Source organism: Giraffa tippelskirchi, chromosome 4, assembly GCF_054371585.1.
Source record: "Giraffa tippelskirchi isolate mGirTip1 chromosome 4, T2T-mGirTip1v1.2.pri, whole genome shotgun sequence".
In the NCBI taxonomy this organism is placed as follows: domain Eukaryota; kingdom Metazoa; phylum Chordata; class Mammalia; order Artiodactyla; family Giraffidae; genus Giraffa; species Giraffa tippelskirchi.
Genome location: NC_137278.1, coordinates 34,765,236 through 34,791,880, shown reverse-complemented (window position 1 = coordinate 34,791,880; position 26,645 = coordinate 34,765,236). Strand labels below are relative to the sequence as shown.

The 26,645-nt window shown below is 44.0% G+C and overlaps 1 protein-coding gene across 1 annotated transcript in view; it reads left to right on the top strand.

The window, feature by feature from the left end:
* The window catches only part of ALK (ALK receptor tyrosine kinase), a 759,079-nt gene that overhangs the window by 643,302 nt on the left and 89,132 nt on the right, over positions 1–26,645 (top strand). Inside the window, exon 9 of the mRNA XM_081484296.1 lies at positions 11,600–11,769. Within this exon, the coding sequence (XP_081340422.1) occupies positions 11,600–11,769 (170 nt within the window). The remainder of the gene's footprint in view (positions 1–11,599; positions 11,770–26,645) is intronic.

The window sequence follows — 26,645 nt, the reverse complement described above, 5'->3', positions numbered from 1 at the left end:
TAGTTTTGGACTGAAGTTGACTTTGGGAAACTGAAACTACAGAAAGTGAAATGGTTGATAAGAGGACTACTGTATTTTTTTAAAATAGTGATCCCCTTCCATGTGGCTGGCACTGTGCTAAGCATGTCAGTTGCCTTGTGCCTTATCTCATTACCAAAAGAGACTTGTAAGGAATTGTTGCCCCATTTACTGATGCAGAACCTGGGACTTCAAAAGCTTAAGTGACTTGCTAGTCACCCTTGCTAGTAAGAGGCAGAACCAGGATTCAGAACAGATCTGTCCAACTCCTAGGCCAACCCTGCAAACACTCTTAACGTCACTGGACTTGACTCAGGTCACCTGAGTGTGAGTCCCAACACTACCATGTAATGAGCCATAGGACCTCAAGTCAGCCAGTGTCCCTAAATGGGAATAAAAATGCTTGTGATACTTGCTGCGAGAATTAGATTAAAATGCAAAAACTCTTTGTATTCTCTTCAATCTTTTATGAATGGCAGCAATTATTATGATCCCTCTTCTTACTCTGCATAGGTGTGAAGAAGTCACTGCTGACATAAATTCAGATAGGCTATATTCTTATTTCTCCTCTGACTCAATTAGCAATGCAGGCAACTTGGGAGCATTATTTTGCACAATGCCGATCATTAGCACCAGGGGGATGTGCCCAACGAACCTGCTTCATCCTAATTAATTAATTAATTGTGCAGCCTCTCAATCGTGAGCATGGCCATGGTCCAGGATGAGCGCAAACAAGGAGACTCCTCATTGAGTCTCAAGGACCCAACAAATATGGCCCTACTGAGATCTGGGGCCAAAATCATTCTTACATCAGTACCTAGAGCTGGGAAGCCGCTGGAAACTAGCATTCTGTCACCACTTCCTGCGATGTGGTTGATGCTGCCAGAACACATGCTAATGGGCTAAAGTAATCAACAGTCATTGTAATTACAGTCGGACATAATTAATTTAATACCTTTGAGTCATTCAAAATTAATACCTCAGCCATTACATGATGAAACTGAGGCATAGAAGAATTACTGTCAAGGCTCACGGGTGTGAATAAAAAACCTCCTGGGCACTTGGCAGAGATTTAGGTTTAGGTCCCATTCCAAGTCTATCTGTTAATCAAGCGCCCTCATGGCTCCCACTAGTGGCGATCATTGTAACACATTCATGCGGCCAGGATGCACAAGGGCCACCTGTTGAAAGCACACTCTCCCAGGAAATAAACTCCCTAAGTGGCTATGGGTCCTGCAGACACCTGGAGATGCCTGAAGTCCATTCTCTTTCTGATGGCTGTTTATGAAGGTTGTAGGAATTTCATTTCTCTGAGTCGATCCTGTTCCCCAGTGTAAGGATTTCTAAAGCTATTTCTCAGCCTCATATCTATCACCCACAGAGAAACTGAGGCACAGAGGAGGTTGTCTGCCCAAGATCACCTCGTTACAGTGTAACTCAAAAGAAAACATTGTTTTCTTCACACAAGACTGGAAAGATAATCCTCTAGGGGACCTGGAAGATAAAACACTGGACTGAAAGCTTTAATACAGCATCCTTCATCCTGTCCTATTCTGTTTGTGTGAGCTGTTTATTTCTAAAGTTATTCCCTGCCTGCTTTTTCCAATACAGGAGGAAGGAACTAACATTGATAAATGTATTTGGTAAGTTGGGTACTGGGCTCACATAATCTTACTAAAGTCTCCCAGCAACTCTATAAGGAGAGTATGATTAGCCCCATTTCACAGATAAAGACTGAGGCCCTGAGATTTGTTGTTGTTGTTGCTGTTCAATCCCTAAGCTGTGTCCAACTCTTTGTCACCCCATAGACTGCAGCACACCAGGCTTCCCTGTCCTTTCCTATCTCCCAGAGTTTGCTCAAATTCATGTCCATTGAGTCAGTGATGCTATCTAACCGTCTCACCCTCTGCCACCCTTATCCCCTTTTGCCTTCAATCTTTCCCAGCATCAGGGTCTTTTCAAATGAGTCAGTTCTTTTCATCAGGTGGCCTAAGTATTGGAGCTTCAGCTTCAGCATCAGTACTTCCGATAAATATTCAGGGTTGATTTCCTTTAAGATTGACTGGTTGGATCTCCTTGCTGTCCAAGGGACTCTCAAGAGTCTTTTCCAGCACGACAGCTCGAAAACATCAATTCTTTGGCATCCAGCCTTCTTTATGGTCCAACTCTCACATCCATACATAACGACTGGAAAAACAATAGCTTTGACTGTACAGATCTTTGTTGGCAAAGTGATGTCTCTGCTTTTTAATACACTGTCTAGGTTGGTCATAGTTTTCCTTCCAAGGAGCAAACATCTTTTAATTTCATGGCTGCAGTCACCATCTGCAATGAATTTGGAGCCCAAGAAAATAAAATCTGTCATTGCTTCCACTTTTTCCCCTTCTATTTGCCATGAAGTGATTGGACCAGATGCCATGATCTTAGTTTTTTGAATGTTGAGTTTCAAGCCAGCTTTTTCACTCTCCTCTTTCACTTTCATCAAGAGGCTCTTTAGTTCCTCTTCACTTTCTGCCATTAGAGTGGTATCATCTACATATCTGGGGTTGTTGATATTTCTCCTGGCAATCTTGATTCCAGCTTGTGATTCGATATTATGTCGTAAGTAAAAACAAAAATGTTCTTTCTTATTCCAGAGCCACAGCATGACCTGACCTCATTCCCCAGAAGCTCCCACTTCCCCTTAGTCTTCCTTGCAAAGCCCACTTGCAAAGCAAGAGAACTAGATCCTCCTCAAAGTGGTGAAAAGATGGCACTCTCTTTTGCCACTTTCCAGTGATATCAGAATCCTCCCTTGATGCCTTTTTAAATATAGCATTTATTGTTTCTTCTGATTACAAAAGTGCTCTACATTCATTGTAGAATATTAGGAAAATATAAAGAAGAAAATTGAAATTGCCCACAGTCTTACCCTCCAAAGATAACCCCTGTCACCATGCTTGTACATTTCTGTCCAGAAAGATAAATGTAGATTTGAGCAGAGGGATAGATAAAGGATTTATATAAATTTGATATCATATCACATAAGCATTTTGTATCTTCTTTCTTTGCTTAATATTATTCTTTCCTAGATCAATATTATTCTTCAAAAAATATGCTTTTACGCTGAGTTTGTTTTGTTCTAGTTATCAAAAGTAATAGATGTTCATTATAAAAAAATCAGAAAAGAAAGAAAAGACCAAAGAAGGAATAATATAGCCATAACTTTGTAATTTCAGCAGCCAGGGATCCCACAGTTATTATTTTTGTATATAATCTTCATTGCTTGCTGTGTTTTTACTAAGGGGGCATGTGGATGACCCTGGCTGAGTGTTCTCTGGCTTCATTGTGATGCCTGAGAAAGAAGGAAAGACATGGGGTGCTGTTTTCAGAAACAATATCAATCTTTTAAGTCTCTTACATGGCCAGGAATCCAGCATTCCTTAAGCCTCTGTAACTGCAAGTATTTCCCAGCATATTTTATTTGATTGTTATCAGAAATCCACATCTGGCCTGCCTCGTGCTGAGTTGGGTTGATTTTCCATTAGGCTATTTATAGCTAGAGAGTTGGTATCTATTTTTTTCAGGTGAATTAGAAGATGGTGTACAAAATGTTGGGTTTTTCAGTGTCAATTGTCTCAGTTAAAATTAATAAGACCACATTAAAACTCTCAAAATTACAGGTTCACACCCAGAATTACAGCCCTGGCATCTTAGATTAGAAAGAAGCTTTAACCTTCGTTCAAAGCTTGGATGTCCTTGACAACATCCCCAATCCTGGCCATCCAGTCACTGCTGGATGACCCCCACTGTGGGGAATACTGGGGGAGTACCCATCCCACCCACTACAAACAAGCTCATCTCTGAGCATCACAGTCTGTTAAAAAGTGCTTTTTTCTTCTGTTAAAGTGAAATATGCACTAGAGCATCCGTCCTTGGTTTTGTGTCTACTGCTGGAATATATACTGCCCTTTAGAAATTCAAAGAAACACAGCACCTCCCCCTCATACCATTCCCTATGTTTGAGAGTGCTGCATGTTAATGGACATTATTGATACATTGGGTCTCTTTTGTCTAACTTCAGCCTACATTCCATGCTGATTTTTTTTATGGGTTCAAGATAATCTTGTGAAGTTGCCCATGAGGTATTCATAGCAAACACGGGGCATATTCTAGACATAAAATTGCGGTAATTACCTGTGGAGGAGGATAGGGCCATGAGAGAAAAAAATAGCGTTAAGCCTAGCCACAAGACTGGTCCTGCTTTACATACAGAACTTTAATTAATAAAATGACAAACACTGGTGGTGCATAATTGGAAAGTCTATCAGGGCCCACCAAGAGAGGGGGGGAAGGCCTGGAAAGGGCTGGCTGGAGCCAGAAGATATAATTGCTGGTGGCGTGCTCCTGGCATTGTCTCTTTTCACTTGTCTCATTTGCTGTCAGCATATAAAAGAATTTATTAGTCAAAAGCTGTCACTTATCGCCTATATCTATTAGAATGGGTCTTGAAAGGATAAAAAACTTTATTGTTACAGGTTCCAACAAGTTTTACATCCCATAAATATTATGTAGGATTTGTATAGCATTTCTCACATTTGTGTGAATACATTTGAGATACCCGCAGACACACACACATTTGTAACTATTATTTTTCTGGCAGGGGCAGAAAAAAAAGGTTGTAAATGGCTTAAAATCCACTATCTCCATTATTCTCCCCAATATGAGGCTATTTCTGTGATAATACCTTGTTAAAATATAAATTCTGATTCAGCAGGTCTAGGGTAGGGCCTGAGACCCTGAATTTCTAACAACCTCCCAGGACACACCAACACTGATGGTTCATAGACCACACTTTGAGCAACAAGTATCTAGAAAACCTTCACAATAACACACCCAAAAGATTTAAGTATCACCATAATATGTTACACTTGTATAGTGCTATAGACATGGTAGAAAGAGCATAGAACAGAGTTTGGAATCCAGATCTGCGGTATATGGGCTTAGTGACCATGCATGACGTGCATGGTCTTAGATTCCACATCCAAAAAAATGGGTACGATAATTTCTGTAGGAAAGGATGTTCTGAGTGTAAAATGAGACAGAATATATACAAGTCCCTAGTACAGCTCTCTAATATTTAATAAAAAGTCAGTTAACGAAGTGCTTTATCCTATAGGCAACCTAGAGAGAAGTTGGTCTTACTAAGATAAAATTCCAGAACTGCTTTTTGCCTTCTCTGGGTGCCTGAACTTAACTGTCAAGATCAAACCAGTCTACCTGATTTGAGTATCTGTATAAAGTGATATCAAAAGGGTTTTTGAACCTAGGGCTATATAAGGAAAATGGAAGAATTTGAAAAGGACTTGAGCCTTCAGTTTGTTCTGGGAATCACATATAGTTCCTCTGTATAGTTGCATGCTCAGTTACTAAGTCATGTCCTTAGATACAAGTAATTAATAAGAGATATTCTGTAAGAACTGACATCAGTCCTCCAGTCCTTCTAAGAAATTGGAGAGGACCTTACGCTATAGGTCCAAGATGAAAGTTGTGGTCCTGTTTGCATCCTCAGATCATCCCTATTCACTCTAAGCCCACAAATCTCACTCTCAAGGTCATTCTGAGTCTTTGTCCAGGGGTAATATAGCAGCCATATGAGGACCCTCTGTTGAGGAATACATCCCTCCCCCACTGCAGGAAAAACTCTCTCTACCTTGGTGATGGTGGGCACATCATAAGTCATTTTTTAGCTATTTATGAATATTGCTTCTTACTCAAAGTCCAAGACGAAAATGGATCCCCCACCGAGAAGGCCAGGCTGCTTCCAGCACAAAGTAGCTCCCTCTCCCCAGTAGTCTCAGCCTAGGCTGCACTTTAGAATCGCCTGGAGAGGTCTGAAGAGTGGCCAATGCCCAGGAGCTATCCAAGGCTAATTAAGTCAGAGCCTCTGGGGGTGGAATACAAGGTGTGGGGGAGCAAGAAACATCCAGGTGATTCTAGTCTGCCATAAAGGTTGAAAACCCCCTGTTTAACCATTTTATTCACCATAGTGTGAGCTCTACTTACATGTTCTTTATTTCATTCAATCTTTATAACCACCTTTTAAGGCTATCAGGGAAGATATGGTTATTATCATAAGTTTGTCTCTAAGAAAACAAAGATTCAGAAAGAGTAAGTGGTTGGCTTCAAGTCATACAGTTGATTTTTGTTGGCCTTGGAGCACAAACTCCAAGTAATCCCATTGTCAACAGGCAAGGAAACAAAGATAGTCTGACAAGCCACCGGAGAATGAATGTTGATACAAAGATTCTTCTGGTACTTTCTAGAAAGGAAATGGGATGAGTCATAGGAGCACAAGGACAAGGCCCTAGAGGCTGCTCTCTAGTACCAGGCTTCTCTGCAGATTTTAATGCAGTAGGGTTGGGGTCGGGCCAAAGATTCTGTATCTCTAACAAGTTCCCAGGTAACATGGATGATACCAGTCTGAAGATCACTCCCTGAGTAGCAATGCACTGACTGACTCTTAGATGCAGAATCTGGAATCACTGGGAAAAGTACAGGTGAAGATGGTTAAGTGAAAGACCATAGGTTCTACGCTGCCTGTATCTTGAGAAAGAACAGCATCTGCTTGGATACATCATCTTACCAAACACTCAGTGGGTGAAAACATAAATGGCCAAAAAACAAGCTTTGCTAGCTGCTCACTGGCTACTAGTAGGCAATCTTACTCCAAACCTTTTGCATTGGTTTCTCGAACTAGAGTTTGCTGAAATTCAGACAGTGCATCCCTTGGCTTGAGTTTGACTATAGATATATGTTTTCTAAATGAAAACTGTAAAATGAAAGTTTAATTCTTTTCTTTATCCATAGCATTGAACAGTTGGATCAAGTGGCCATCTTAACCCAAGTCCTGACTATCTTATGTCAGGTGTCTTGACTTGACTGTCTTATGTCTACACTGTCAAGTGGCTCTGATTATTTTCCCTCTTGCCATACTCAGCACAGTTGCCATTATTCATTTAAATTCAGACTTCCTCACTAGATAATAAACTCCTTGAAGGCAGGGAAGATATGCATAATCAGTTCAGAGTAGATATGCAATAATTATTTGCTGAATGAGTAGATGGTTGTCTCTTTCAAGAGGGATCCTAGGGCACCGCCTCAGGAGCTAAGAACGCCATCCTTAGCACCATCTCTTGGCAGCCAGCCCAGTTCTCTCTTGCCCAGGCTTACTGTCATAAAATATAGTGAATAGTGCAGAAAGATGGAGAAAACTCAGCAGTCACTGACCAGTGGCACCCAATGTCTATGAGACAGGACTATATCTCACCAACTTGCACATACCACTAGCAGAATCTACTTCAAATGTAGTTTCCTAAGAGCAGCCAAGAGGTATGCAGTTTTGACCATAGTCATTGGCTGTGAAGTGGGTAGACCCTCCCCGCTTTCCTAGAACCCAACCCCTGGAATTCAGGAAAATGCTAAGGAGCATCACAGGACGCAGAGCTGGTTTGCATCTCTGAGAGGAGGACCTGTTAAAGAGGAGGGTTTTCCTGTGTATGTGTACATTTTTGTTCCTTTTGACATTGATCCGTTCCTGTCATGTGCGTACACTTGACAAATACTATGAATTCAAGGTCAATAAAGCAGTCCCTGCCTTGAAGGAACTAGTGGCCCAAGAGGGCTGAGGGTAGGGAGGGAAGACAAGGTGGCAGAGCTATACCCCGTGATGGCCCCACCAGCCTCAGTTATGAGATTTCAGACCAGTGGGAGGTCATTTCTGAGACAGATAAGAAATGGCTCCATGAACAAAAAGGTTTATTTTTTATAAGTGGCAACAAGGAAAGAGCAGGTAGAAGAATGGAAAGATCAAAAGCACAGAAGCAGAAAAATGAATGGCAAGTGCAAATCTGGCATGTAGGCTAGTGGGGGGGATCTAGAAACCCACTTCATTGAGCCCCCATGTGTGGACTCCTGGGTAAAAACTTCAGCAGATCCCACTACTTACCTGGTCACTCTAAGGTAATGCAGACCTAAAGTCACTTCAAAACCCCAAACACAGGCTTATGTAGAAATCAAAACTTCCCCTCTCACTTTGATGTCAGGGCTTCGTCCTTTCCCCTCCACCCACCACGCTTGGCCTTATTGCAGATGAAAAGCCTGAAATCAGGGAGAGGGTGGTCTTTGATCTCTCTCTTCATCACCCAACTCTCCTCCTCTTCTTACTAACTGACCCTTCAAGATCTTAAGTTTGGGGAAGGAGAAGAGATAAGGGGAAAAGGGAAGCTCTTACTTGGCCCAGACCGTTGTGGTGATCTTCATTGGTATTCTCCAGACATGACAAGTATTTAAGGATTTACTATTTCTTACAGGGGAGATTTTTGTGGTTTCTTTGGAGAACTGCTTTTTCCCCAGACCCTCCATTATGGTTGGGCATCTGTTGCCTTGGCTAGGGCATATGTGTCTCTCCCATCCAGGTGGTCACTTAGTCCTTCCCCTGCCCTTGAGCATCTCAGTATACTTGCAGCTGCTTTCTGCTGAGTTATATTTTCCCCTCCAAACAGCCCTCTTAGGTAAGATCTGAAATGACTGACATGGGCTCCTTTGTACACAGCTCACTCTAGTGTAGCCTATGTGAAGCCCTCAGGCTTTTTTTCCCTTTTGCTTCAGCAAACCCTGGGAATGCAAGCCACCCAAAATTGCCACTCTGCTTCTGTTCTGCCATCAGAGAAGCTAACCACCCTCTTGTTCATACTTCAGGTTTTTCCAGATGAGAGATAGACACTAATCCACTGTGCTCCCAGATTGTAGGGTGTGAATGTCGAGTACTTGATGTGGGATCACTGAAACCACTCTCTCGTCAGTTGGGGTGAAGAGAGAGCCTTCCTCAAAGTGAGGTGGAACTCACACTCAGAAGCACTTTCCCAAAACTCTCTCCCGGTAGTCAGCCACCAACTTATTTTTACATCCAAGGTATGGACGAGGGATAAAGAATTGTGTACCCTGTTTTCATCCACCTCTCTTGAAAGCCCTGTACCTCACTGTGCTGTCAGACTTCCCATTGAAATGCAGTATCTATTGCCTCCGTGCTTCAACCAGAATTCCTTTTTAACCTTTTGTTCCACAATTTATTACCTCATTCAATTGTCTCTATAACCTTGTAAGTTTAAAATAATTCCCATCTTAGAGAATAGAGAACTGAGCTTCACATTTACCGAAGTGGCAGGAACAAGTTTTGCATCCAGATCTCTCAGACTCCAGAGCTCTTAGACCATCCTAGGATGATACATGTGGCTCAGCAAAGGTACTCAATAAACATCTATTGAATGACTAGAAAGTTGATTTGCCTAGATTATAGAGGAGTGTGAATGGCTTGCCATTAATTGATAGAGAGTGAGAAACCATTGAAGAGTTACAGATGGCAGTGATAAACAGGAAGATGTGACAGAGAGATACAAAAGAATTTAGAGGGGAGGAAGAATGGATAGAGAGGCACGTTTGGAGGCTATGGAATGTGGAGTACAATGAGTAAGCTGTAAAGGACATGGTGAATGCTACTTTAGACTAATGAGGATAAAAGACAGGGTAAAAGGATTTATGAGAATGGGCAACAAGGAAATTGAAGCAGTGTTTACATACCAGTTTTCCAAGATGTTAACATCTGAATTGATGTACAGAAATAGATTGTAAGCTAGAGCAGCCAGCAGGATCAAATAAAGGATATTTTTTCAGGAGAAGTGAAACCTGATCTTGTTTGTAGATAGAGGAGCCAGAAAGTAGAGAGACTTCAAAGGTGCTGAAGAAAGGAAGGACAGAGGTTGCAGGGTGAAAAGAGAAAGGGTTAACATAGAAGAAAGCGGAGGGTACATCTTCCTCTAAAACAGGAAAGGAAAAGAGAAGGTGGATAAATAGATACTTATGCTGTGGGGAAAAAGAGGTTGAAGGAGAATGCACTTGATATAGTAAACCTTCATCAGTAAAACAGGAATCAAAAAATGAATTGGGTGTTGGGGACCAGAGGGTGACAAAATCAATGTTTGAGGAAGAGTTTGAAACACCCATTGTACTTCATGTGTTAAGAAATCAGCTGTGGAAATCACCAGTGGATGAATAAGTATCACCAGTCATCCTGGACACTGAGGCTCCAATGGTCCAAATCAGCACTATTCTGTGGCCAGGGAGCAAAAGGAGCAAAAGTATGTGGCAAGCGTCATCCCAAGCTGGGCACTGTAGGATGATGAGCTGAGGGCAGAGGGAGCTTCATTAGCAAGAGTAGGGTTAAAATTTCCAACCGTAGTATCCAGACTGCTCAAGAAAGCTGAGTGGAGCCATTGAAAAAATTTAACATATTTGGGAAATTATGCTAGGGATGTGCAGTGGAGACAAGTATTTGCTACACAGGATGCAGGGAGATGGGAAAGGTAGAAGTGAAGAGGTTATAGTTATACAGACCGGGCTCACCAGGCTCAGCTCTCAGAAGTAGAATAGCACATGGGCACCGCAATGCCAGGGGTGGCTTGTTAGTGAAGGGTTGGTATGCAACAGAGTGAGGGGTCTTCTGCTTCAAGTGCTTCATGGTATGTAACCTCTTTAATCAAATTGTGAGGCAACTGTGAACTTAGAGACTGAGAGAAAAGGAGTAGTGATTTACAAAGAAGCGTGTCTTCAGACAATGAGAATCAGAGAAAAGGAGGCACCATAGCTGGTGAAAACTCCAGGTTGCCATAAGACATATATTATCTTCCTTTCTATATAGCCATTTTTATTACAAGGATCTGAACAGGAATATTTAGGGCAGTGATATGCTGTAGTTGTCCTAAGTTTTAAATGTTGCTATAGACTGTTTCTATCAAACATACAAGTTCTATTATTTTAAGCACAAAGACCAGAGACCTTGTTTATAGTATATACTGCCTCTGGGCATGACTGTACTGAAACTTTCTGAGATAAATTAGTTATTCCCTTTCGTATGTCTTAGGGTACAATGCCATAGAAACCTTTAATAAAGACACAATGAAAACATATAATTGTATCTTGCTTTAGGCAAAGTGTACACCCTCATTCTGAAAGATATCATATCAAAAAATCTTGATAGGTAGATACTTGTCTCACCTTTGCCCACCAGTGGCCACAGGTATCAAGTCATAGGGTCTCCAATTAGCTAACAAATTCAAATAAGATTATTAGTCTTTAAAAGGAATAAAAATCAATGATACCTAAATCACTAAAAGAAATTGAATCACCAAATCACTTGCCTAAGGTCACAAAGTGAATTGGGACCACAGACAAGACTCTCTGAATCCTCTTTAGGAAGTTCATTTAATACCCCACTGATCTTAGAAGGCAGAAGTCTGTGAAATTTAGGATGATGCCATCAACCTGAATAAAGTTGCGAAATTGCCCATCAGTTTCCCCTCCCAGCTCCTTGAACCTTGGTGAAAATGGGAGACAATGAACAAAATCAGGCTATGGTCGGCTGGCTCTCCTCACAGGAAGACCTGGGCTGAGTCTCCAGCAAAATCCTTGAGAATTCCAGAAATGCAACCTACAGTTTCCTTTCAACAGTAACACCTTGTCCTTCTGACTCTTCTCTTGCTTGCAGCTCCGAATGTCCTGGCTCATCCGTGGAGTCCTGCAGGGAAATGTCTCCTTGATGCTGGTGGAGAACAAAACCGGGAAGGAACAAAGCCGAATGATCTGGCACGTTGCCACCCTGGAAGGCTTGAGCCTGTGGCAGTGGACGGTACTGCCTCTCCTCGAGGTGGCTGACAGGTGGGCCTTTACCCATCCCATCTGTCCCTCTTCCTCTGTCAGCCAGAATACAAGAGGGGGCCTGTCTGCCCTCCTGCCACTCCTTCTATCCAGATCTCACATACACATGCGCACACACAAATGTTCACACACACACTTTCTGGAGACCTACAGGAGGCACTGTTACTCTGAGGGATTTCCATGCTAATGAGCACTCATCTCTCACATCTCTGGCCTGGCCTGATTGGCTCCTTCTGGTATCTGTAGGAGAAAGTAAAACCAAACAACTCATATGATGATAATCAGGCTTTATATGTATATGGCATTTTCTCTTAATTAATGGATATTGCCTTACTTTCCCATTTGACATTTTAGTTATTCCTTATTAGCAACAAGAAAACCTGTGACATAGGTGGGATATACCTCATGTATCCCTATTCCTGTCCTTCAACAAGGTTCTCCTTCACTGAGGTCAGCACTGGAGTGAGGACAGGAGCTCCAGCCAACCCCAGTCCAGTGCTCCTAGAAGTCTGGTCCCCGAGGCAGGTGAATAAGAATTTTTCAGTAAACAAGGGAGTGCTTCTGCCAGAGGCCCAGATTCCTAGTTAGTTTCTAAGACTAATGACCTGTGTAACCTTGAACTCCTCTGGCCCTCAGTCTCCTCATCTTGAACTGAGAGGGTTGGACTACAAGATCATTAATGCCTGTGGCTCTGAAATGGAGTGGTAACTGCTTGGCTGCCACGTGTCTGCCCAGGATGGCACCAGTCTGCCACCTGCAGTCAGTCTGAAGCAAGCAGCTCCTGACCACCCCGGCTGCTCACATGATGCTCCGCTGTGTATCACTGAACCCTCAATGGTTGGTGCTGATCTGTTCCAGACCAAAAAGTGAGGGAGCAGGGAGGGAGTCATGTATATAAATGGACCCGGTAAATGGATCTGGAAGGGATCTTTAAGCCCTCTTTAACAGGCTAAATGTCAAACCGTACGATCCAGAGCAGCCTCTGCATTCGACTCCCCGAACAATTTGCCGTCCTAGTGGATCCTTCGAAAAATGAGGGCAAAGGGCTTAAGGTAAAGGGGAGGGTGATGCCAGTTGGCACCCAGCTTTGTAAATATAAAGCTGAGTCTCAAATTCTTCACCCAGACTTCAGTCTGCTGATTTCCAAGAGCTCATAACTCAAGCTGCACTGTCACAGGAAGATGCCATCGGCTTCTGAGCACCAGCTCCCCACTCCTTCAGATGTATATGGGTTAAAGATCAAAGCTCTCGGACATCCCAGGGCTCAGCGCCGCCCCCAGGACAAATGGATTTAATTAAAGTGGAAGAAGGGGCAGTGTGGGCGCCCTCACCCTAGGCTAGTCTTTTGTCCTTTGGGATTGTGGGGGCTGTGTGCTGGGGATGGAGAACAGGCAGGTTATGCCAGAGTCCTCCCTCTTGGGAGATGCTAAATTAATTCAGATGAATCAAAAGGTTTTTTTCTCCTCAATCCAGCTAGTCCTCTCTCTTTCATAGCCACTCCAGGGGATTTAAAGCCAGTAAGATGTTGACTCTGTTCACTTCCGTCAGCTCAAGTTTTGTTTGAAGGAGACTTTGTTCTCAGCCTCCCTTCTTCCTGTTAAAAGCTGTTTACCAGCCTGACATTTCCAATATTAATACTGAGACCAAACTGTCCAGTGGGGATTGAGACAAAGGCCAGCCTGGTTGGATGATGCCTCATGACCTAATAAATGTGCAATTATGTGAGTGGCCTGTGCACCAGGAGCCTGCACACAACTGACATGCTCTGATGTGGGATGCTGGCCTCCCCCTCCCTGGAACTAGAGGTGATAGACAAAGGCATCCAGACCCTGAGGTAATGGAACTGCAGGAGAAGGAGGCAGAGCAGTTTTCACATGCTAAAATCCACCTTGACTGTATGTGTGGCTGCTCCATAAAACTGAAGAACTGTGGATGGCAGAGCACAGGCTTTAGAGCCAGAGAGTCCCAAGTTTAAAAACTGGCTCAGCCACTTACTAGCTGTGTGACCTCAGCCAGTTGAACCTCCCGGGGCCTGTAACTGCACCCGCAACTGCAACATGAGCATAATACCAATACAATTTTACAGATCATTATAAGACGAAAAATGACTGTCAAAAGCATCTACATATGGTACATATCAGTCAGTTTTATTTCCCACACCCTCCATCATCATCCCTTAGTTATAAGGCCTTAGATAATTTATTGAATAAAGGGAGCAAACCACAAACTCCAATCTTCTAAGTCAAGCCATATTCAATATACAGAGATAATAAAGTCTACCTCTTAGACTTGGAGAAGTAAAGTGCTTGGTGAACTGCCAGTGCACAGTAAATGCTTAGTAATAACTACTAATAATAACAATGATTTAATAGTAATAATAATATCTCCCAATATAATGCCTCAGAAGAGGCTAAAATGGCCAATTTAGCAATAGTAACCAGCAATGAAACACTAGGGTGGGGGTTAGGGTTCTTATGAATTTGTGATCATCGATGCCCTGTAGCCTTCTTATAAGGGAAAGCACGTTCTCCTTCTTACTTTCAGACAGAGTGTGCTATAGCTGCCTGGATCTCCAGAAAATGAAAATGGGAGGATGGTGAAGGTAGAGGAAGGAAATAAATGAGGGAAAGAGAAAAAGAAAATGGATTAAAAAAAAAACCCCAAAACCAAAGGTTAACTCCCTTCCTCCTGATCCTGAGGTAGGCATTAGCACCTTACCATCTGCCCACATCCCATGAAGTATCGTTAGGCGAGTCCTTGCTTCAGCTATTCAGCACCTGCCTCCTGGACAGCTCCCCAGCCACGGCCCTTTAGAAGGCGAGGACTTCATTCCCCGTGCTGTCCCAAACCACCATCTGGTCCAAAGTTGCCCAACCTCTGCACATTACCAAGTTTTAAAAGCAACTTTATTAGTGCTTAAAGATTAGCCCTAAAGAGCTCCCAGGCTCTGGACATTCCTCATAGCCCCTGGATATTACATGAAACTAGTTCCTGCCTAGACATGGGAGTGACATCCAGTCTTGTCTCCTTGCCTGCATGTCTTATCCCCACCCAGTCCAGTCTGCACAAGGAAGCTGGAATAAACTTTTTGAAATGTAAATCTAATCATTTCCCATTTTTAACATGCTTCCATGGCTTCTGTGGTTTTTAGAGTGCCTTTCAATTTCCTTTAAAAAACTCTTCATTTAGCCCCACATGTGATCTATCCAACCATAATCTCACCAGCCTCTTTTTATACTATTCTTCTGTTATTCTACCTGCTAACATCATTAAGGTTCTTTCAACTCAATTGCACCATGGTAAGTTCTTACTTCCAGACTTTTGCACCTGCCATTCCCTCCACATGCAATGTTCTTCCACCTTCCATCTTCCTGACTGCTGCTTTTCCTTAGCTTTTCAAAGAAGCCTCCCCAAATCCCTAGACTATATAGTATACCTATAGTATAGGTATATAATATACCTACAATATAGTCTCATGGCTCTAGAAACACTCCTATAATATCTTGTCACTCAGTGATACCTTTTTTATTATCTGAATATACACATCAACGAGGCAGGAATCAGGTCTGACTTATACTGCACTGTTTCCTGATCATGTAGTACCATACCTAACACGTAGTATGCCCAGTAGATGCATGTTGACAGAATGAAGTATCGAGAGAAATTGCTGTATTCTCAAATTCTGGTTGAATTAAGTGAGAATTTCACTTGTTGAAATCCATCTAACATTCCTCCTCTGTTCAACGTGCGTCTAACAGAGCAGATAAAATCACGTTGTAAGAAATACTACTACACAGAGTTCTGTATATCAAAGCAATGCCTGTGTCCCATCAGATGAACCCAAACAGCATTTGTTACTCTCGTGACAAGGTATTTTCTTTAGAGACTTGCCTGGTACCTGTGCTTCCTTTGTCTCTGGGCACTGTCCTGTCAGGATCACTTTGTAAAAAAGACTTTGATCTTAATTGTGTGCCCTGGTCCTTGTAAGTAGGGAGATCCAGAACTGGGCACTTGAGAGCTATATTCAGATTGCTCCCACCACGTAGTAGTCCTTCCGTGAAGACTCAGAGAATATGCCATAGGTATATAAAGGCTGCTGACAGGGAGGCATTGATCCATGGAGGGATATTTCTCCTGTCCATTTACAAACAGGCAAAGTGATGGAAATAATGCCATAGTCTGTCATCATTATGAAATGGTATTAACTTTACAACCTACTATATATAGTAACAAGAGAAATCTCCAAGAGCAGTAAGTGCCCAAGATGTTTTGAGCAGTGGTAACATCCCTGGAATACAGATGTGTGTTCTCAAGGTAATTGTGAAGGACAGCACTAATTCAAATACTGGCTTGTTGTGGGCTTAAAAGTTATCTTGTTACTTTACCTGTACCTCATATAACTGCCTTCTCTATTCTCTCCCCACCTCATCAGCTTCCCTCTTCGCCCTGCCATTCAACTGCCACTCTTACCACTAGAACTAATTCTACCTTTTCTCAAAATATAAAAAAAAAAGGACAAGTTCTCTCCCCTTATTCTAATTTTCAGTCTCTTGCAGGGACATACTCTAATTTTCCTCTTTATAATGATATATCCTAGTAAGTTAAGCACAGTGCTCCTGTACCATGCTAAGCTTTGACATGCTTACAGCACAGAAGCAGATACTAAGTTCAACTCATTATGAGATGGATTTGGAAACACCATGGATCAAACTGTGCCCCACAAATCACTGCATCGTACAGCCAAATAGAACGTACATAACTTATCACATATGTAGGCTTCATTCCCTAGCATTATCATTATAAAGTCTTTTAGCTTCTCACTAAATACACAGTCTAACAAGAAGAAAATGCTTCCTCTGGAGATATTTAGATGTCTGTTCCCTCTGCATCCTTTGTCTTAATGACAAGTGGTGTGCTTCACAAACACATCTTTTAAACGGGATCAGTTGGGCTGAGAGTTATGGCTTCATGTACTTAGCCCAGAAACTCCACAGAGGCAAGGTTTTCCTCCTAATATGTTCCTGTTTCTCATCTACAGAATCCCCATTTTACATACACAATACTCTCTCTTTGTGTAGTGTCTTCTGTGATGAGACCAGCATGAGAGGGACATTTTCATTACTTATTCTCGCCTGAATAGAGAAGTACACAGTGAGTGAAAATCCAGAGTGGAAATCCAGAGATTTCCAACAAGCCTTAGTTTGCAGCCCTAGGCACATTCCTGAAACAATTGTATTTGATTCATATTTTTGTAAGTTGAATCACAACTTCCTCATAGACCCATGGAAATTGTAGACAACGATTAGAACTAACATTTGTTGAGTACTCACTGCCTGGCAGTAACTGTAACAAGTGCTTAACATGCATTATCTCATTTCAACATTAAACAGTCCCTTGGGATAGATTCTATAATTAATCCTCTTTTTAATAAGAGAAATCTGAGGTCTAAAGAGGTGAAATAATTTTCCCTTGATCCCGAGGCTAGTCTGCTTCCTATGTACATATGTGAAGAAATGTGCATGACATGTAGTTGAAAACTTGGTAAATGGTAGCAATTATAATTAACAAAATATTTTGGTTAGGATTTTTTTTTTTAGGCTACACCTCTTATTCATTTTGAGTTAGTTTCCTTTACCTCATCCACTCGTTGAAATCCATCATCTTAATTCCCTACCATCAGCTCCTGCTAAAGACCTCTCCCTGCCCAGCACTACCCTCCCTGACTTCCTTCTTTCACACCTCCAGCCGGCCAGCATCACCAGCAAAGAAGATCCTCCCCACTTCCTTCCAGGCCATTGTGCCAGTCAGTTCAGTCGCTCAGTCGTGTCTGACTCTTTGCGACCCCATGAACCACAGCATGCCAGGCCTCCCTGTCTATCACCAGCTCCCTCAGTTTACCCAAACTCATGTCCATTGACTCGGTGATGCCATCCAACCATCTCATCCTCTATCATCCCCTTCTCCTCCTGCCCTCAATCTTTCCTAGCATCAGGGTCTTTTCAGATAAGTCAGTTCTTCGCATGAGGTGGCCAAAGTATTGGAGTTTCAGCTTCAACATCAGTCCTTCCAATGAACACCCAGGACTGATCTCCTTTAGGATGGACTGGTTGGATCTCCTTATAGTCCAAGGGACTCTCAAGAGTCTTCTCCAACACCACAGTTCAAAAGCATCAATTCTTTGGTGCTCAGCTTTCTTTATAGTCCAACTTTCACATCTATACATGACCACTGGAAAAATTGTGCCAGTCACCATGTGTCTTTTTAAATCACCACTCTGTTATGCCTTTGATACTTCCCTGGTGGCTCAGACAGTAACGAATCTGCCTGCAATGCAGGAGATGTGGGTTTGATCCCTCAGTTGGGAAGATCCCCTGGAGAAGGGAATGGGAACCCACTCCAGTATTCTTGCCTGGAGAATTCCATGGACAGATGAGCCTGGGAGACTGTAGTCTATGGAGTCACAAACAACTGGACACAGCTGAGTGACTGAGCATGCACACACAAGCCCATGAAGCTCAAGCCTTTTCACAAGCCACTTGCCCTTGCTGTCCATAACTTCCCAGAGGGAGGAGGAACTAGCATCTTAGAGCACTAGACCCCCACTCCTTAAAGCTCATTCTGCCTCCCCCAGCTTGTCCCTCGTCCTGCAGTAATGCAGATGTGCAGGGAGAAGCCTGCAGCTGCAGGGAGGCTTGCAGCCAGCCTAGGGCTAACTTTATCCTGCACCCCACCCCCAGGGGAGGTTAGTTGTTGACCCAACCATGTTGGGTGCATTGAACACACTTGGGTAACTAGGCTTGTGCTACACGATATGGTAGTTGGGGTAACACTACCCAGGGTAACATTAAACCTCCAATCCTTGGGCTGTACAAAAAGAAACATATTTCTTACTCATGTGAAAGCAAAAATGAATGTGCCAGTTGGCGAGTAACCTTCCATCTGGTCATTCAAAGATCCAGCCTCTTTTTCTCTGTGACTCCATCCTTTTCTCCAGTTTTGACTCCTTTGCCTTCAGACAGCCAACGAGGAAAGAACACTGGAGGATCCTTGCATAGGAAGATTTTTATGAGTCACATCATATCACACATCACATCAGCTCACTTTCCATTGGCTACAACTCAGTTACCTAGCCATCGCTAACCGCATGCAGCAGATGCTGGGGTATATAGCTGCTTACCCAGAAAAAAGGGAAATAGGTTTGTTGAAAAAATATGTGTGTGTGTGTTGTGTGATGTGTTAAACCAAGGAATAGAGCCTCCATCTTTGGCATCTATCAGACTGTCATTCGAGAATACTGATTCCTTATGTAGCTACTCTGAGCACTGATCAGTCTTCTTCAAGAACCTTCATAATTCAAGGCTGAAATCAATTCCAGGATCTATTCTAAGGTGCGTGCATGCATGCATGCTAAGTCGTTTCAGTCATGCCCAACTCATCGTGATCCTATGGACTGTAGCCTGCCAAGCTTCTCTGTCCATGGGATCCTCCAGGCAAGAATACTGAAGTGGGTTGCCATGCCCTTCTCCTCTATTCTAAGGTATGAATGTTGTATTCCCCAAATGTTATGATTTAGCAAAACCTCACTTTCTCACTTTTAGGGAGAATTTCTTTCAGTAAAATATTCCTTCTAAAAATTAATTAATTAACTAATTAAGCAAATAGATACAAAAAGTATTTTGAAAAGACCTTAGCAGGACATTTTAGGACAGTGGTTTCCAAAACTGGCTGAACATTATGCTTACCTAGTAAACTGGCTTTAATGTAGTCTTGGACCCCATGCACAGAGATTCTGATTCAGCAATCATATACTGGACCCAAGAGTATTTTTTTTAAGTTTCCTAAGAAATTGAGAGGGTCAACCACATTTGGAAACTCACTGGCATAAAATGTCAGATCCAGCTGTCTTATGGACAAGAGAGGGAACCAACTGACTGGAGAAATGTCACTGGCTATCACCTTGTCAGCAATTATGTACTACATCGAGCACAGATGATGGAAAGGGGTGTATGATGCAGCCTCTTTCTGGGTCACAGGAGCTTCATGCTGTGGGGGACATGGAGCATACACACTGAAAGGCCAACAGCAACACACAGAACATTGTGCTGGGTCCGACATAGCGTGGCCGGTCTTCAGGTAGCTCAGTGGCCTCCATGTGTCACGGGAGCCATTATGGAGAAAATGGACTTATTATATATATGCTGGACCTTGAGGACAAATTAGGTCTTAGGGAAATGGGAAAGGGACAAGGGTATTCTGGAGATGACCATCAGGATAAGCAGAGGCTTAGAGTCAGGAATGTTTTATGTGGGTTCAAGAATACTCAAGAGAATTCTATGTCAGAGAATCCTGAGCAATCTCCTTGGAGAGGGTGGATAGGAAGTCAAGTATTTTGGACTCCAGGCTATGGGGTATAGGGAGCCATTGGACACAGAGATAAAATGGAGGATGGGAAACCAAAGCATGGGGACTGTTGGAGGCTCTTGCGAGGGACCAGATATAAACTGCTCTGAGCCTCAGAGTGTAGCTTAGAGGAGGAGATGGAGGAGGAGAGACCCCTTCTGCCACTGCCTACCAAATGGCACCATCGGCCAGGACAGGCTTGGGTAAGGCAGAAGAGTGGGAGAATGTGGCTGAGATCCCAGCAATGCAGTGTGCAGCCAGGCATTGATACATACAAATCAAACGTTCTTTGCAACAGTGGGAGGATCTGGCCTTGTTTCTTTCTCAGAAAACATCCCAGATCATTGGAGCAAGGAGTAGATTAGCAATTCTGAGCTCTAAATCCTATTTCTAACACTGATTTACTGTGACATTTGAAAAAAGTTGTTGCTTTTGATTACTAAGTTTCCACAACCAAGAGTGCAGAGCAGTGAGATAGATCTGACCTGTGAGCCTGGTTTAAGAAGTAATCGCTCAAAACAGCAGTAAGTGAACCACTTTAGAATAACAGGATGTTCCAATCTGCTCAAGATTTTCTTGGTAATATCCACAGCTTGGTTTACAAGTCAACAAAAGCATATGTTTTTCATAACTTAGTGCCTCTGAAAACACAGCCATGTGTTCTCAGTCCCTTCTCTCCCCAGGCACAAAGTCTGGAATTGAGGAGATAGCTGGGCTGCTGAAATTTGAAGCAAAGCAGCTAGACTTCTACCCTCACCCTATTCCTGAATGATTCTCCTGTCCCCAGCTCTACCATTCTTTTCTAGGCACTCAGTTCTTCAAAGTCTTTCTTGACTCCTCTCACTGCCCAGAATTGATGTTTTCTCATGTTGTGAAGGCTCTAGTTCTGTTGGGGGCAGAACCAGTAAGGACTTTAGAAATCTCATGGCCAGTGAATAATATGAATTAAAAATCTGTCCGTATTCCTTGAGGTCAAGATCCATGTCTTATGCACCACTATACTCCCAGCTCCAGACACAATGCCTGACTCATAGGAGGTGATCAAATAATCTTTGTTTGAAGGCAGAGAAAGAGATACATAATTTATAATACTTCTTGAGAATGTAGAGATTTTTGATAGAAAATAATGTAAACAAGAAACAATGAACTAGACTCTCCCATACTAAAGAAAGGCATCCTCTATGAAAATACTATTCTTCAAGCTAGGCTTCAACAGTACGTGAACCAAGAACTTCCAGATGTTCAAGCTGGATTTAGAAAAGGCAGAGGAACCAGAGATAAATTACCAACATCCATTGGATCATAGAAAAAGCAAGAGAATTTCAGAAAAAAAAAATCTACTTCTGCTTCACTGACTATGCCAAAGCTTTTGACTGTGTGGATCACAACAAGCTGTGGAAAATTCTGAAAGAGATGGGAATACCAGACCACCTTACCTACCTCCTGAGAAATCTGTATGCAGGTCAAGAAGCAGCAGTTAGAACCAGACATGGGAATGGACTGGTTCCAAGTTGGGAAAAGAGTATGTCAAAGTTGTATATTGTCACCTTGCTTATTTAACTTACATGCAGAATACATCATGTGAAATGCCGGATTGGATGAACCACAGGCTGGAATCAAGATTGCAGGGAGAAATATCAATAACCTCAGATATGCAGATGACACTGCTCTTATGGGAGAAAGTGAAGAGGAACTAAAGAGCCTCTTGATGAAAGTGAAAGAGGAGAGTGAAAAAAAATGGCTTAAAATTCAACATTCAAAAAACTAAGATCATGGCATCCGGTCCCATCACTTCATGGCAAATAGATGGGGAAACACTGGAAACAGTGACAGACTTTATTTTGGGGGACTCCAAAATCACTACAGATGGTGACTAGCCATGAAATTAAAAGACGCTTGCTCCTTGGAAGAAAAGCTATGACCAACCTAGACAGCATATTAAAAAGCAGAGACATTGCTTTACCTACAAAGATCCATATAGTCAAAGCTCTGGCTTTTCCAGTAGTCATGTATAGATATGAGAGTTGGACCATAAAGAAAGCTGAGCACCAAAGAATTGATGCTTTTGAACTGTGGTGTTGAAGAAGACTCTTGAAAGTCCCTTGGACTACGAGGAGATTCCACCAGTCCATCCTAAAGGAAATCAATCCTGAATGTTCGTTGGAAGGACTCATGCTGAAGCTGAAGCTCCAATACTTTGGCCACCTGATGTGAAGAACTAACTCATTGGAAAAGACCCTGATGCTGGGAAAGATTGAAGGCAGGAGGAGAAGGGGATGACAGAGGATGAGATGGTTGGATGGCATTACCAACTCAATGGACATGAGTTTGAGTAAGCTCCGGGAGTTGGTGATGAACAGGGAGGCCTGGCGTACTGCAGTCCATGAGCTTGCAAAGAGTTTGACATGACTGAGTGGCTGAACTGATGAAAATACTCACATTATATACATTTTTAAAAAAACAAGATAGCACCTGACAAGTTTCAGTGACTTCCCCTGGGTCCCACCAAGTATACAACCCATTATTTGTGTCACTCTACCTCTTGAAACCACCTCCCCAGGCAGAGAAGGCCACTTATTCACTCTCATGAAGATATTTATATTGGGTGAAGGGAGCCAGCGACCAGGAGTGGAGGATGAGGTCAGTGTTGGAAATGCCTGTGTGTCCTGAGAAAGGTGAAGCAGGTATCCCAGTATTTCTGAAATGAGAGGGTATGGGTGCTTTCCAGCTCTGGACGGCCCTCCAAGCCCCCAGTGGCTCCAAGGGGCTGGTTGTGCTTCACCAGTAGTATGAAGGACCTATGTGCGTGCTCAGTTGCTCAGTCACGTCTGACTCTTTGCCACCCCATGGGCTGTAGTCCGCCAGGCTTCTCAGTATATGGGATTTTCTAGGCAAGAATACTGGAGTGGGTTGCCATTTCCTACTTCAGAGATCTTCTCAACCCAGGGAAGGTACTCCCACATCTCCTGCACTAGGAGGCAGATTCTTGACCACTGCACCACCTGGGAAGCCCAGTATGGAGGACATAAGAGGATACATGAGATTAATGAATTTCGATGGTTCTGCAAGGGATGGCAAAAAAAGTGATCTGGGAAGCAAGAGGCCTGAATTCCCATCTTCCCTCAGCTACTGTCTTCCTGTGTGACCTGGCAAGTCAGATGATGCTCCCAGGGGTCCCTGCCCTTCCTTCATAAGCTCTATTCTTATGCTGCCATCCCAGAGATAATCTAGCCTCAGTAACTCAGAAGGGGACATCCAGCCCAGGAAGCTGGCTCTCTCTCAAGTGTACACGCTCTCTCTCTCTCCCTCCTTCTCTCCCTGGGAAAATGCATTAATTCTCCTTCCTTGGGACACATGACACCCTCAAGCTCATAGGGCAGGTATTTTTGTGCACAGGTACCTCCCCTAATGGGCCAGGGCTCCAGGAAGCAAGATATCCCTTTCAGCTTTCCTCCTGAAAGACTGGGACCCAGAGAGAACTCAATATACAGGACCCAGAATGAGAGAGTGAAAGAGCAAACTGGGCACCTGCTAGCACAGGGCTTCTCCCCACTCTGTGGTCTGGCAGAATATCCTTGTTCCTTTCTGATGGGCGACATGGCAGAGCAAGTGTGGGAACCAGACCCATAAGTGTCAGCCTCCAAAATGAGCAGAGACAGCCAGCACCTGGAAGGCTGGGACCGAGAACGTTGAAGAGTCTGAGCGATTCTCCACGCTTGCGCGGCCGGACTGAAAATTCATTTTCTCCCCTATTCCACCCCAAAGGGCTCCATCACAGAAGCCAGATTCACTGTGAAAGAGCGCTGTGGCCCTTATTAGCCCTGGAATTACTCTGTATTGACTCTCCCCCACCCCAACCCTGTTCTTGGTTTCATTTTGCCCGGAGAGACCAAGTCAGGAGATGGTAAATTACTCTGTGAGTGGGACCTCGGGGGGAAGAGGGGTCTCCCAGTGATGACTCTGGCCTTGACTGTCCAGCCCACCCCTACTCTCCTGTGCCAGAGCCAAAGATCCCTAGCATCAGGACAGAAGAGCCCAGCCCTAGCCACACTGATCCCAGCCAGGGCTGGTTCCAGGCCCCCAAGGCTGGCCATCAGCCCCTCCTCTTCCAGCAGTAACTGAAGTCAATTACACAGATAATAGGATGGGTGCAGAGGGCTTTGTCATCACATACATTATTCTAATAGAAATGCATACAGTGGCCCGAACTTTGTGACAGTCCATTTTAGAAGACTTTTGCCAAGTAAATCAAGTGCACAGTGAGAAACCGGAGAAAGCATTTTTCCTCAGCAGCATCTCCCCTTCCTATCCTAAGCAGACAGAGCCCAGATGAGCCCCAGCTGCGGAGAGGGAGGTGGAGCGCTCTGCCTTCCAAGCACACTAAGTGCTCTACCGAGGAATCCAAGACGCTGTGCCATCCGTTAAATGCCTGTTACCCAGCCCGGCCATTCTTTCTAGTCTCCCTGCAAAGCCTCCCTATTCCCTCAGTCCACATTCAGACACACACCTTTTTGTCAGCTACTTAGAATCATTAAGGGAACTTAATTAGGTTTCTCAGTCCCTCAGGCTGGCAGGGTGGCAAATAAGGCATTATATCCACTGTCCATTAACAGTCTGATGCCTGAGCGGGATTGTGCGTTTTCTGAGCTGTGCGTGAGTTGCCTGCGCATCACCCAGGCAGAGATGGGCCCCATGCATCTGAGAGGCAACCAGTACCAAGGCCGCCCCTCTAAATCTGGCCCTCTGCCCCAAAGGCCACCTGCCAGAAACCCCCAACCCCCAGGTTGGTTTTCAACAGGCCTCTCTGTAAAGCTGAGTAAGATGGAGTCAGGGGATGTATTCTTTATGCAAAGCCAGGCTCCAACCAAGATCTCTAGCCAAGCGTGTTTTAGCAACAAGCTCCAAACGCCACTGGCTGGAAAAAATGGAAAAAGGCAGCATCACCCAGGCCATCAAAAGTGTCTTCTTTGGAGAAAGAGAAAGAGCTGAGCAGGTGTGAACCACGGAGGGGCAAGGAATGAGGTCCCCACTGCGGAGGGCTGGACAGAGGGTCTCAACTGCCATGCTCTGAAATGGCACAGCTCGGTAAAGGAGCTGGACAAGCACCAGGGAGCTGGCTCTTCCTTCTCCCTGACCAGGGTGCCCATGGAGAGGGAGAGCAAGGCTCGGCCAGCCATGAGGCTCTGCTTCCTTTCCCCACACAGAGCAAAGGTTTTGGGGCAGCAGAGTGACCTGTGCACACGTTAGAACCACCCGGCTCCTGCCATCTGGGCAGTAATGTGGCATGGACCTTGTTTACCTCAGACCCAGAGCAGGCTGCCTGGTATGTGCAAAACCCAAGACCCAAGACCTTGGCTGGCTCTGTAAAGTGATTTAGGGTCTGTACTTTGGTGGGGCTCAACAGTGAAGAGTAGTTAGACTAGAAAGACTCTGAGAGCCTTGAGGACTCCCACCATCTCCAGCAAGGAGAGCAAGCAGAGCCAGGAGCAAACTCTTCTTCACTTGTTGTTGTTCAATCGCTAGGTCGTGTCCAACTCTTTGTGACTCCCTGGACTGCAGCACTCCAGGCTTCCCTGTCCTTCACTGTCTCCCGGAGTTTGCTCAAAGTAGTGTCCATTGAGTCAGTGATGCCATCCAACTATCTCATCCTCTGTCATCCCCTTCTCCTCCTGCCTTCAATTTTTTCCAGCATCAGGGTCAGTCGGCTCTTTGCATCAGGTGGCCTAAGTATTGGAGCTTCAGCAGCAGTCCTTCCAATGAATATTCAGAGTTGATTTCCTTTAGGATTGACTGGGTTGATCTCCTTACTGTCCGAGGGACTCTCAAGAGTCTTCTTCGGCAAAGACGCACAATCTGATGCCATCCAAAGTAAAGAAGCCTGAATCTGGGTGTCCCTGATGGCCACCTGGTCTCTTGGCCACTGCCCCACCAGCAAGAAGCTCCCAGATTGGGTCTTCTGTCCCATCCTGCCCCATCACCAACATCCCCAGACCCCTTTCCCAGACTGTTTCGCTTCACCCCTGCCCTCCCCTGCTTCCCAGCGTGGCCCACCTTTGTCCCACCTGTCCCTTCCCTGCAGCTTCTGGAGTCTGGAGCATTGGGGAAGAACTGGCAGCATGGCCTGCTGGGTGGACAGAGGCAGCATCACATGTTTACATCTGATTCAGCATCTGATTGAGTCTTCCCTGATTGTTACGAGTGTTCCTAACTCAAAATATGTGCAATTCCCAGTGTCAATCAAACTCTTTTAAACAGCAGCTGCCACTGCCGTTGCCTTTGGAGCACTTTAGAAACTCTTCTATTTAGAAACCGTTCGAGCACCAGCTTGCATCCTGCCATCCATGCTAAGAGGCCCAAGGGCTGGTTGAGAACTTTGCAGCTCTCAATCGCTCAGTCATAAGAAAGAAGGCAGGAGATGGGCAGGGAGAGCAGAGGAGGAGACGTGCATTTAGTGCCCTAAAGGCAAGGGCTCAATT